This window comes from Somniosus microcephalus, chromosome 28 (genome assembly GCF_052327205.1).
Source record: "Somniosus microcephalus isolate GS21.2 chromosome 28, FLI_Smic_1.0, whole genome shotgun sequence".
NCBI classification, from domain to species: domain Eukaryota; kingdom Metazoa; phylum Chordata; class Chondrichthyes; order Squaliformes; family Somniosidae; genus Somniosus; species Somniosus microcephalus.
In genome coordinates this window covers 43,047,512-43,061,206 of record NC_141014.1, presented here as the reverse complement: position 1 = coordinate 43,061,206, position 13,695 = coordinate 43,047,512, and the positions used below count along the sequence as shown (strand labels likewise).

At 51.8% G+C, this 13,695-nt stretch overlaps 1 protein-coding gene across 1 annotated transcript in view; it reads right to left on the bottom strand.

Annotated features, from left to right (window-relative positions):
* Positions 1 to 422: 422 nt before the first annotated feature.
* The window catches only part of LOC147099688 (uncharacterized), a 28,308-nt gene continuing 15,035 nt past the window's right edge, over positions 423 to 13,695 (bottom strand). Inside the window, exon 6 of the mRNA XM_085969060.1 lies at positions 423 to 591. Within this exon, the coding sequence (XP_085825186.1) occupies positions 449 to 591 (143 nt within the window). The 3' untranslated portion in view covers positions 423 to 448. The remainder of the gene's footprint in view (positions 592 to 13,695) is intronic.

The window sequence follows — 13,695 nt, the reverse complement described above, 5'->3', positions numbered from 1 at the left end:
TCCCTCCAGTCCCCTAACTCTCCCATCGAAGCCCATCCCTCCAGTCCCCTAACTCTCCCATCGAAGCCCATCCCTCCAGTCCCCTAACTCTCCCATCGAAGCCCATCCCTCCAGTCCCCCTAACTCTCCCATCGAAGCCCATCCCTCCAGTCCCCTAACTCTCCCATCGAAGCCCATCCCTCCAGTCCCCTAACTCTCCCATCGAAGCCCATCCCTCCAGTCCGCTAACTCTCCCAGTCCAGTATCCAAGCTCACTCTGATCTGCCCCAATAGCTGGGTCTCTGGGTCACTTTTGGGGATAATGAGATCAGCAACCAAGAGGCCTTGAAGTTTACAGAAGGAAATCTGTGCAGACTCCTCTCAGGGCTGCAGCTCTCAGTCACCACCCCACAACCTTACTGTAGAATCTATATATAAATCTGCATTGATTGCTCAGGTCTGTGGTCCCTCACTGATCAGGAACTTTCTCACCTTCTTTCCGTCGTTCTCTTTTCTCGTGATTTGATCCTGTTCGCGATTTCACCTTCAAAGGAGTCTGGAGTTTGACTGCCATGGCCTGCTCAATCTCCCTCAAATCATCGTCCAATGCTTCTGTACAAAGTGGAGGACAGCATCAGCAAAAAAAGAGAGACAGAGAGATATTATCATTTTACAGGAAACTTGGTATAGAGAAGGACGACACACTGGCCGTCCCCAAGGGTACACAGAGCTGGTGGTCCCCTCCAATAAATTGCCAGGAGTAACCCAAGGCAGAGACTCCGGAGGCATACTGATTTGGTTTAAAACAGAGCTTAAGAATTGCATCAAATTTATAAAAAAGGGCAAAAACCACATGTGGCTCAAAATTGAGAGGGGGATTATCTCTAACACTCAAGATGTTTTCATTTGCGCACTCTATATCCCCCCAATGGAATCCCCGTACTTTAAAGAGGACACCTTCTCCAACATTGAGAGGGAGATTATCCAATTCCAGGCCCAGGGGAACGTGTTGATCTGTGGTGACCTCAATTCAAGAACTGTCGAAGAACCAGACTTCACCAATAATCAGGGAAACAATTACATATTCGGGAATAACCACTTCGATATCCCTTCCCATCCATACAGGCATAACTGCGACAAGCAGACAAATACCAACGGAAAACAGCTACTGCAGCTCTGTCGAAGCCTGGGTCTGTACATTGTCAATGGTAGGTTCATGGGAGACCTCCTAGGAAGATCGACCTATTGCTCACCTCTTGGCTGTAGCACCGTAGACTATATGATTACGGATTTGGACCCATCCTCTTTCAGTGCATTCACAGTCAAACCACAAACAACACTGTCAGACCACAGTCAAATTACTATGCGTCTTAACAAGACAGAAACAACCAACACGGAAACACAACCCAGTAAACTGTACAACACCAAAAAATCGTACAGATGGGCCAAAAACAGCACGGAAAAATACCATAAAGCAATTAGCCATGAATCAACTCAAGCTCTCTTGGACACCTTTCTGGATAACATATACACTCACAATAAAGAAGGCGTAAACCGGGCAGTGAATAACCTAAACAATATTTTTGATAATTTGGCAACAAGGTTGTGGTAAACCACTGTTATAGTTATCACTGTATATTGTTCTCACTGTTCTCACTGTCACATCACTACACGAGGTCGCCTCTTGTCGCACTGTTATACCTGGGCTGACCACCTCCGACTCCGCCCATTACCTGCCCAGGTATAAAGGTAGCTGACTGGCTAGTATTCCTCCTTGTTGGATCGGATCACCCACGAGGGTGGGCTCTGTTATTTAGCCAATAAAAACCTTCAGTTACGTTCTTAACTCGTCGCCTTTTATTGGACTAATTGATAGGCATATCAATTTTATTGGCTAAATAACAGAGCCCACCCTCGTGGGTGATCCGATCCAACAGGGAGGAATACTAGCCAGTCAGCTACCTTTATACCTGGACAGGTAATGGGCGGAGTCGGAGGTGGTCAGCCCAGGTATAACAGTGCGACAAGAGGCGACCTCGTGTAGTGATGTGACAGTGAGAACAGTGAGAACAATATACAGTGATAACTATAACAGTGGTTTACCACATTCACCCCTTGTTTAGATTAGAGTCCGGCGGGGTGAAGTGTATTACCAGCTCTGGTATGTCAGTCTGTCCGGAGGCTTCGTTAGCCTCTCCGATCGTCGCAGCGGCGGTGTTACATTATCCGGTATTTTATTGACTAAATTTTAAAGATGTCTGATAATGAACAGTAACAGCAAGGAGCTCACCCAGCAGCACAGCAACAGCAGCCTCCAGACAACGGGCCACACCAGGCGGCTTGGCTGCAAGCCTTGAAACCACCATACCTGGATCTAAACCCACAGGCACCAAACTCAGCCAACGACTTCAAACACTGGCTGGACTGCTTCGAATCGTACCTGGAGGAAGCCGTCGTCCCTCAGAGATCCAAACTAAGAGTCCTGAAAGCCCAAGCGAGCCCGAGAGTATATACACTCATCCAGGACATGACTACGTACGACGACGCCATCAACCTACTGAAACAGCAGTACCGGAGCCCGGTAAACTACATGTACACTAGGCATCTCTTAAGATCTCGCCAGCAACAGCCAGGAGAATCGATAGCTGAATTTTCACGAGCGCTGAGACAACTCGGCAGGAACTGTGACTTTAAAGCGGTGACGGCTACTGCGAACATGGAAGACAATGTCCGCGACGCCTTGGTGAGAGGCCTACGTTCCGACTACACACGGCAAAGACTGCTTGAAGCTAAGGACATAGACCTGGACAAGGCCGAAGCCCTCGCCCTCACCCTAGAGGCCACCCAGCAAGACCAGGAAGCGTTTGCCAGGTACTATTCGCGACCCTGGGACTCGGGCCCGACCCCCACCCCACCACCCTTCACAGCGCTGCCCCCGGGACCTACCTCAGCGTCTGCATCACGGATCCGACCGGGCCCGCTAGCCCCGGTACCGGCCCCGACATCAGGCAACCCCGATCGGGCCGCTGGCTGCTTCTTTTGCGGCCAGGAGAAGCATCCGAGGTCGCGCTGCCCAGCCAAAAACTCGACCTGCAAAACCTGCCTCAAGAAAGGCCACTTCTCCAAGGCCTGCAGAAGCAAATCCTCAGAAGCCAGCAGTGCCTCATGCGAACCCTGGGGGCGGCCATCTTTGTGCGGGGCAGCCGAAGCCTGCAGAGCCTCATGGGAAAACCAGGGGCGGCCATCTTTGTGCGGGGCAGCCGAAGCCTGCAGAGCCTCATGGGAAAACCAGGGGCGGCCATCTTTGTGCGGGGCAGCCGAAGCCTGCAGAGCCTCATGGGAACAGCAGGGGCGGCCATCTTTGTGCGGGGCAAACGATTTAAACAGAGCCTCATGTGAACTACGGGGGCCGCCATCTTCGCCGCCATCTTGTCATGACAACGACGCGCTCATCTACACCCTAGCTTCCGTGACCCTGGATCAAGCCCGCCCGCACCACCTGGCCAGCTCAATGATGGACATCAAAGTCAACGGCCACGCCACGACCTGCCTGTTCGACAGCGGAAGCACGGAGAGCTTCATCCACCCAGACACGGTGAGCCACTACTCCCTCCCCGTCCTGCCAACGCGCAGCCGCATCTCGATGGCATCGAGGTCGCACGCCACAGACATCAGCGGCTACTGTGTCGTGACATTGTCGGTTAAAGGGACAGAGTATAAAAATTTTAAACTCCTCGTACTCCCCCAGCTGTGCGCTGCCGTCATACTAGGGCTGGACTTCCAATCCCACCTCCAAAGTGTAACCCTAGCATACGGTGGACCCCTCCCCCCACTCACAGTCGACAACCAGCGAAAGTTAAACCGCCCACCGCGTAACACCTGCAGCCTATCCACCCTCAAGGTACCGCCACCTTCCCTGTTCGCTAACCTCACCCCCGACTGCAAACCTGTCGCTACTAAGAGCAGGCGGTACAGCGCTGGGGACAGAGCCTTCATTAGCTCTGAGGTGCAGCGACTCCTGAAAGAGGGCATTATTGAGGGGAGCAGCAGCCCCTGGCGTGCCCAGGTGGTGGTAGTCAAGACCGGCGACAAAAATCGCCTGGTTATCGACTACAGCCAGACCATAAACAGATACACCCAGCTGGACGCATACCCCCTCCCCCGCATATCGGACATGGTCAATGAGATTGCACAATACCGCGTATTCTCGACCATCGACCTCAAGTCGGCCTACCACCAACTCCCCATCAGCCCGGAGGACAGCCAGTACACCGCCTTCGAGGCGAATGGCCGCCTCTACCAATTCCTTAGGGTCCCCTTTGGTGTCACCAACGGGGTCTCGGTTTTCCAACGGGAGATGGACCGGATGGTTGACCAGAACGGACTACAGGCCACTTTCCCCTATCTCGATAACATCACCATCTGCGGCCGCAACCGGCAGGACCATGACGTGAATCTGGAGAAATTCCTCCGTACGGCCCAACGGCTGAACCTCACCTACAATAAGGAGAAATGAGTGTTTAACACAGCGCGCCTTGCCATCCTTGGCTGTGTAGTAGAGAACGGAGTCATCGGCCCCGACCCCGAAAGAATGCGCCCCCTCATGGAGCTACCCCTCCCCCACTGTCCAAAAGCACTTAGGAGAACCCTGGGGCTTTTCGCCTACTATGCCCAATGGGTACCCAATTATGCGGACAAAGCCAGACCCCTCCTGAAAACCACATCCTTCCCCCTCACGGAAGAGGCGTGCGCGGCCTTCTCCCTCATTAAGGGAGACATAGCCAAGGCCACAATGCACGCAGTGGATGAGTCAATCCCCTTCCAAGTGGAGAGCGATGCATCCGACTTCGCCCTAGCCGCTACCCTTAACCAGGAGGGTAGGCCGGTAGCCTTCTTCTCAAGGACCCTACAGGGCCCCGAGACCCGACACTCGTCGGTCGAGAAGGAAGCCCAGGCAATTGTGGAGGCAGTACGGCGCTGGAGGCACTACTTGGCAGGCAAACGATTTACCCTCCTCACCGACCAACGCTCGGTTGCCTTCATGTTTAATAACAAGCTGAGGGGCAAGATCAAGAACGACAAAATCTTGAGGTGGAGAATCGAGCTTTCCACCTATGATTATGAGATCTTGTACCGGCCCGGTAAACTGAACGACCCCCCTGATGCTCTTTCACGCATTACATGCGCCAGCGCGCAAAGTGATAGACTTCAGACCCTCCACAATGACCTCTGCCACCCCGGAGTCACCAGACTCTACCATTTCATTAAGGCCCGCAACCTGCCATACTCCATCGAGGAGGTCAGGACCATGACCAGGAACTGCCAGATCTGTGCTGAGTGCAAACCGCACTTCTATAAGCCGGACAGAGCAAGCCTGATCAAGGCCACCCGCCCCTTCGAGCGTCTGAGCATCGACTTCAAGGGGCCCCTACCGTCATCCGACCGTAATGTGTACTTCCTCAACATCGTTGATGAGTACTCCCGTTTCCCCTTTGCCTTCCCCTGCCCAGACATGACCAGTAACACGGTCATTAAATGCCTGAACAAACTCTTCGCCTTGTTCGGGTTCCCGAACTATATACATAGTGACCGGGGCGCCTCCTTCATGAGCGAGGAACTCCGTCAGTTCCTATTGGAGAGGGGTATTGCAGCAAGCAGGACCACCAGCTACAACCCCCGAGGGAACGGCCAGGTGGAAAGAGAGAACGCGACGGTATGGAAGGCCACCCTCTTAGCCTTAAAGTCTAAGGGCCTCCCAACCTCCCGCTGGCAAGAGGTCCTCCCGATTGCGCTGCACTCCATCCGGTCACTACTTTGCACTGCCATTAACACCACCCCCCATGCCCGAATGTTTGTCTTCCCCAGGAAGTCGACTACGGGAACCACCCTACCAACCTGGCTGACCTCTCCGGGACCCGTCTTGCTGCGAAAGCACGTGAGGGCCCATAAAACGGACCCCCTGGTCGAGAAGGTGAACCTCCTGCACGCCAACCCCCAGTACGCCTATGTGGCTTACCCAGACGGACGGGAGGACACTGTCTCCTTACGAGACCTCGCACCCTCACCCCCCCCTCCCAACCCCCCGAGTCCAGCCGAGGTAGACGGCATGCCGGAACCCCACGAGCCTTTGCCGACTACGCAGACACCAGCTTTAACACCGGATAATGTAACACCGCCGCTGCGACGATCGGAGAGGCTAACGAAGCCTCCGGACAGACTGACATACCAGAGCTGGTAATACACTTCACCCCGCCGGACTCTAATCTAAACAAGGGGTGAATGTGGTAAACCACTGTTATAGTTATCACTGTATATTGTTCTCACTGTTCTCACTGTCACATCACTACACGAGGTCGCCTCTTGTCGCACTGTTATACCTGGGCTGACCACCTCCGACTCCGCCCATTACCTGCCCAGGTATAAAGGTAGCTGACTGGCTAGTATTCCTCCCTGTTGGATCGGATCACCCACGAGGGTGGGCTCTGTTATTTAGCCAATAAAAACCTTCAGTTACGTTCTTAACTCGTTGCCTTTTATTGGACTAATTGATCGGCATATCAAAGGTCAAACTTGAAATCTCGCAAGAACAAACCCAAAACAAAAAACTATGAAAAATGGTTTGACCCAGATTGCCATAACATGAGGAAAAAACTTAGAAAAATATCAAACCAAAAACACAGACATCCAGAAAACGAGGAATTACGCCTTACTTATTGTCAGACACTAACACAATACAGAAACACACTCGGAACCAAAAAAGAGCAGTATATTAAGAATACACTCAGCTCCATTGAGGAATCCATTGATTCCAACTGTTTCTGGGACAAATGGAATACATTACACAAAAAACAACACAACGAATTGGCCATTCAAAATGGAGACACATGGGAAAACCACTTGGAAAAATTATACCAGAAAAACACACTAAGGCCAGAGCAACACCAAATATGCAAAAAACTGGAAAAGCTCGAAATGGCCATAAAAGATAACCAAAACCCGCTAGACTCCATAATAACAGAAAAAGAACTATTTGAAAAACTCAAGGACCTGCGACCAGGAAAAGCTTGCGGTGCAGACGGCATACTAAGCGAGATGATTAAACACACAGACGATAAAATTAAACTGGCTATCCTAAAACTCTTCAACTTGGTTCTGAGTGTCGGTTACTTCCCTGATATCTGGAACAAAGGACTCGTAACGCCCATATACAAATGTGGGGACAAAGTCGACCCAAATAACTATCGAGGCATCTGTGTAAACAGTAACCTGGGGAAGGTATTCTGTAGTATCATAAACAAAAGACTTATAAACTTCCTTGAAGAGCACAATGTCTTGAGTAAAAGCCAAATTGGATTCCTGCCAAACTATAGAACATCAGATCATATCTTCACCCTACAGACCCTAATTGACAAACACGTTCATCAAAACAAAAGCAAAATCTACGCATGCTTTATAGATTTCCAGAAGGCTTTCGATTCCATCTGGCACGACGGTTTATTCCTGAAACTGATCGAAAGCGGGGTAGGGGGAAAAACATATGATGTAATTAAATCAATGTATACAAACAACAAATGTGCAGTTAAAATTGGAGACAAACAAACAAAATACTTCCCACAGGGGCGGGGGGTGACGCAGGGCTCGCCCATCTCACCGACACTCTTTAATATTTACATAAATGAATTGGCAAAACTACTTGAACAATCTACAGCACCCGGCCTCACCCTATATGAATCCAAGGTTAAATTCCTCCTCTATGCAGATGACCTGGTTCTGCTGTCACCAACTAAGGAGGGTCTACAGCAGAACCTGGATCTGCTGGAGTCGTTCTGCCAGACCTGGGCCCTGACAATAAATCCCCAAAAAACCAAAGTCCTTGTGTTCCAGCAAAGATCCAGACATCAGGGACCCAAAATAAATTTCACACTAGGAACAACCAAAATTGAACAAACCACTAACTACACATACTTGGGCTTAAAAATCAGTTCTACAGGAAATTTTCATCTGGCTGTGAATGAACTGAAAGAGAAGCAAGAAGGGCTTTCTATGCCATTAAAAAATCAATCCAAATAGAAATCCCAATTAGCATTTGGCTCAAAATTTTTAAATCAGTAATTGAACCAATTGCACTCTGTGGCAGTGAGGTGTGGGGACCGCTAACACAACAAGAATTTGCAAAATGGGACAAACACCCAATTGAGGTCCTACATGCAGAATTCTGTAAAAGTATCCTCCGGACTCAAAGGAAAACCGTAAACAATGCATGCAGGGCAGAACTAGGCCAATATCCATTAATAATCACTATCCAAAAAAGAGCCACCAAATTTTGGAAACACCTAGAAATGAGCAACCCCCAATGCTATCATTACGAAGCCCTGAAATGCCAAGAGAGGACCATAAAGAAGAATACCCTCAGTCAACTAGTCCTGGGACTCAATGAAGTAACTACTAACACTACTAACAATAACCAGCCCCAGGACAGTGACAGCGTAACACAAAGAATTCGACCCAACACAATCGTCGCTAAGCAAAAGGAAAAACATCTGTCATATTGGGTAGAAACAACAAAAAACCCAAAGCAAACTCAATTGCTACTTGGCCCTAAACAGACAATACAACATGGCTGATTACCTGACCATGGTAAAGGATAGCAAACTGAGAAAAACCTTGACAATGTACAGACTTAGTGAACATAGCCTGGCGATCGAGAAAGGTAGACACAGGAAGACCCGGCTACCAAGAGAGGACAGGATATGCTCTCACTGCCGTCAGGGAGTGGTGGAGACAGAGATGCACTTCCTCACAGGTTGTAGAAAATATCAGGGCATAAGGGAGAATTTCTACCCAAAATTCACAAAAATATGCCCGGTATTCAGAAATTTGAATGACGACTGTGATGAAATATTCCATTCATCACTCATCAGTATTTCTCTGCCTGTGACTGTGGTTGGTTTCAGTTTCATTTCCATTGTATTGTACTGTGTGTAGGGCTCCGCCCATACCTGGCTCCTATGTAAGCTGGCCCAGCCTGCAGCACATCCAGTACGGCAGACCTCTGGATGGAAGATACATTCTCCTCTGTGTGTTACCTTCTAAGTCAATAAAAGCCTTGATTTGTTTCGCTAACATCGAGTCTCGGATTTATTGAGGCACATCAATTTTATTGACTTAATTTTCAACACAATGGATCAACTCTTGAAACCCGAACATTTGGATTTGGACCAGCATGCTTCGGACGCATCGGCACGCTTCGGACACTGGTTTATGTGTATGGAATTCTTCCTGGACAATTCTGCAGCCGTCAAAGACGCTACGGACGCTGCGAGTATGAAACTCGGAATTCTGCGGAATTGGGTAAGCCACCGGGTTTATCCCCTCATCCAAGACGCCGACACGTACCCGGCCGCCTGCGACATCTTAAAGGCACATTACCAGCAGCCTACGAATGAGGTGTATGCTAGGCATCTGCTCGCTACTCGCGCACAGCAACCTGGGGAATCGGTGGAGGAGTTCCTAGGCACCCTGAAAACGCTTGGCAAAGACTGCAAGTGTCAAGATGTAAAAGCCGCAGTGTACACTGACGAGCTTGTTCGCGATGCCTTTATCACAGGCCTCAGCTCCACTTACATCCGGCAGAGACTGCTGGAAAAAACGGGATTGGACCTGAAACAGGCTGCGGACACTGCACGATCCCTGGATGTGGCCCAGAGAAACTCGGACGCCTACTCTTCAGCCCGCGCCGTCCATGCCGCCACGTGTGCACCAAGGGTGCCGCCATCTTGGAAGGCATCTTCCCCGCCCGGCAGCCCGACACCGTCGGGGCCCCGCTCTCCCCCCAGAAGCCCTACGACAGCCGCGACGCGTCGGGGACCCAACTGCTACTTCTGCGGGCAGCCAAAGCACACCAGAAACCTGTGCCTGGCGAAAGGCACCACCTGCTTTAAGTGCGGTAAGAAGGGGCACTTCGGGAAGGTGTGCAGAGGGAACCCCGCCGGAAAACCCGCCACCGCCGCGTGTGCGCCGTGGGAGCGGCCATCTTGGACACCATCTTGCCCGACCTCGTGGGGTCCGCCATCTTGTGAGCAGACAGCGTGGACGCCATCTTGTCTCGATCAGGGCCCTACAGTGGCATCGGTCACAGTGGACCAGACCAGGCCGCACCCGCTATCCAAATCAATGGTGGACATCGAGGTAAACGGGTGCAGGGTTAAATGTTTAATTGACAGTGGAAGCACGGAGAGTTTTATCCACCCTGAACTGGTACAACAACTCTCCCTAAAGGTGGTCCCTACTCGGGGTACCATCTCTATGGCTGATAAAACCCAGACATCGACCATTATGGGTTACTGCACGGTACAATTGTCCGTTAACGGAACTGTATACGATAATTTTAAAGTATTAATCATGAGGAATCTATGTGCGAGCGTGATCTTGGGCCTGGATTTCCAGTGCTACCACCAAAGCATCACGCTCAATTACGGTGGGTCCCAGCCGCCCCTCACAGTGTGCGGTCTGGCTACCCTGAAGGTAAAGCCGCCTTCGCTATTCGCGAACCTTACCCCTAACTGCTGGCCAATAGCGACCAAAAGCAGGAGGTACAGCTGGGAGGACAGGCGGTTTATCGCGACCGAGGTAGACAGGCTCCTGAAAGAGCGCATTATTGAACGCAGCAATAGCCCGTGGCGCGCCCAAGTGGTGGTGGTAAGGGGTAGCGAGAAAAAACGGATGGTGATCGACTATAGCCAAACGATCAACAGGTACACCCAACTAGACGCCTACCCGCTACCCCGCATATCAGAAATGGTGAACCAAATCGCCCAATACCGGGTGTTCTCCACCATCGACCTCAAGTCAGCGTACCACCAGCTCCCTATCAGACCAGAGGACTGCCCGTACACCGCCTTCGAGGCGAACGGACGCCTCTACCAATTCCTCAGAGTCCCCTTTGGGGTGACGAATGGGGTCTCGGTCTTCCAGAGGGAGATGGACCGCATGGTCGATGACCACCACTTGCAGGCAACCTTCCCCTACCTCGACAACGTCACCATCTGCGGTCACAACCAGCAGGATCACGACTCGAACCTCGAGAGGTTCCTGAAAACCGCACAAAAACTCAACCTCACCTACAACGAGGACAAGTGCGTTTACATACCAGGCAGCGCCTCTGCATACTAGGCAGCGTGGTGGAGAATGGGGAAATCGGACCAGACCCCGACCGATTGCGCCCCCTACGGGAGCTGCCCCTGCCCAACACTCCCAAAGCCCTGAAAAGGTGCCTGGGGTTATTTTCTTATTATGCCCAATGGGTCCCCAACTACTCCGACAAAGCCCGCCCCCTCTTGAAAGCATCCTCTTTTCCGCTCTCTGCTGAGGCCCATGCCGCCTTCAAAAGCATTAAGCAGGATATTGAGCGGGCCACGCTACAGGCAGTGGACGAGAACACTCCCTTTCAAGTGGAAAGTGATGCATCTGACTTTGCCTTGGCGGCCACCCTCAACCAGGCGGGGCGGCCCGTAGCTTTCTTCGAGGACCCTCCAAGGGCCCGAGATCAGACACTCCTCCGTAGAAAAGGAGGCCCAAGCCATCGTGGAGGCAGTGCGCCACTGGCGTCACTACCTAGCCGGCAAACGCTTCACCCTACTTACCGACCAGCGGTCGGTAGCGTTTATGTTCAATAATAAACAGAGGGGGAAGATTAAAAATGATAAGATTCTTAGGTGGCGGATCGAGCTCTGCACCTTCGATTATGACATCATTTACCGGCCAGGGGCCCTTAACGAATCCCCCGACGCCCTCTCACGAGGGATGTGTGCCAGCGCCACCGGGGATCGGCTACAGACCCTCCACAATGACCTCTGCCACCCAGGGGTCACGCGGCTGTTCCACTTCATAAAGTCCCGCAACTTACCCTACTCGATTGAGGAAGTTCGGTCCCTGACCAGGAACTGTCGCACTTGCGCTGAGTGCAAGCCTCGGTTCTACCGCCCAGATAGAGCCCACTTAATCAAAGCTACACGGCCCTTTGAGCGGCTCAGCTTAGATTTCAAGGGCCCCCTCCCGTCCGTCGACCGCAATGTTTACTTCCTGAACATTGTGGACGAATACTCTCGTTTCCCATTCGCCTTCCCCTGCCCAGACATGACCAGCGCCACGGTCATTAAATGCCTCAACAGCCTGTTCTGCATGCCGAGCTACATCCATACGGATAGGGGGGCGTCCTTCATGAGTGAAGAGCTACGCCAGTACATGCTGTCCAGGGGGATCGCCACGAGCCGTACCACCAGCTACAACCCCCGGGGTAACGGTCAAGTGGAGCGAGAGAACGGGACAGTATGGAAAGCAGTCACTCTAGCTCTAAGGACCAAAGGCCTCCCTATCTCCCGCTGGCAGGAAGTCCTCCCAGATGTGCTCCATTCGATACGGTCGCTATTGTGTACTGCCACTAATGCCACGCCTCACGAGTGAATGTTTGTCTTTCCCCGGAAATCCACCTCAGGCGTATCCATGCCGTCATGGCTCTCCACCCCAGGTCCGGTATTCGTGCGAAGGCATGTGAGGGGCCACAAGACGGACCCTCTCATGGAGTCAGTGCACCTACTCCACGCCAACCCCCAATACGCGTATGTCCGGCACGCCGACCAACTCTTACCCACCCACTACTCTCTCATCACCCCCGGAAGAACATCGACCAACGGTACCCCCACCAACTACCCCTTCAACAACCCTGGCGGCACCCCCGGCAGAGACCCAGGAGGCCACCGGGGACACCCAGCCGACACCCGCGGCACCACAACAGCCACGTAGGTCGCAGAGGACTATCAAACCCCCGAACAGACTAAATCTATAGAAGGGGTGAATGTGATGAAATATTCCATTCATCACTCATCAGTATTTCTCTGCCTGTGACTGTGGTTGGTTTCAGTTTCATTTCCATTGTATTGTACTGTGTGTAGGGCTCCGCCCATACCTGGCTCCTATGTAAGCTGGCCCAGCCTGCAGCACATCCAGTACGGCAGACCTCTGGATGGAAGATACATTCTCCTCTGTGTGTTACCTTCTAAGTCAATAAAAGCCTTGTTTTGTTTCGCTAACATCGAGTCTCGGATTTATTGAGGCACATCAACGACCAAAAACTCTCATACCTACTAGGGGAAGAGAGAAATTGTGTAACCTTAGCGGCACACTATGTTACAGCTTGCCATAAACAGAGGGACAACCACTAAATATAAGAAAAGAGTATATACAAATTATATGAATGTATATTTATATACACACATGGATAGATCTGTATTTTTGTGTACAACCATTAATGTTTTTCGATGCTTTGGCAACATAAGATGTACCTTGTCATGCCAATAAAGCGATTTGAATTGAATTGAATTGAAAGAGAGAGAGAGACAGAGAGAGACAGAGACAGAGAGAGACAGAGACAGAGAGCGAGAGGCAGAGAGCGCGCGACAGAGCGCGCGACAGAGAGCGCGACAGAGAGCGCGACAGAGAGCGCGACAGAGAGCGCGACAGAGCGCGCGACAGAGCGCGCGACAGAGCGCGCGACAGAGCGCGCGACAGAGCGCGCGACAGAGCGCGCGACAGAGCGCGCGACAGAGCGCGCGACAGAGCGCGCGACAGAGCGCGCGACAGAGCGCGCGACAGAGCGCGCGACAGAGCGCGCGACAGAGCGCGCGACAGAGCGCGCGACAGAGCGCGCGGACAGAGCGC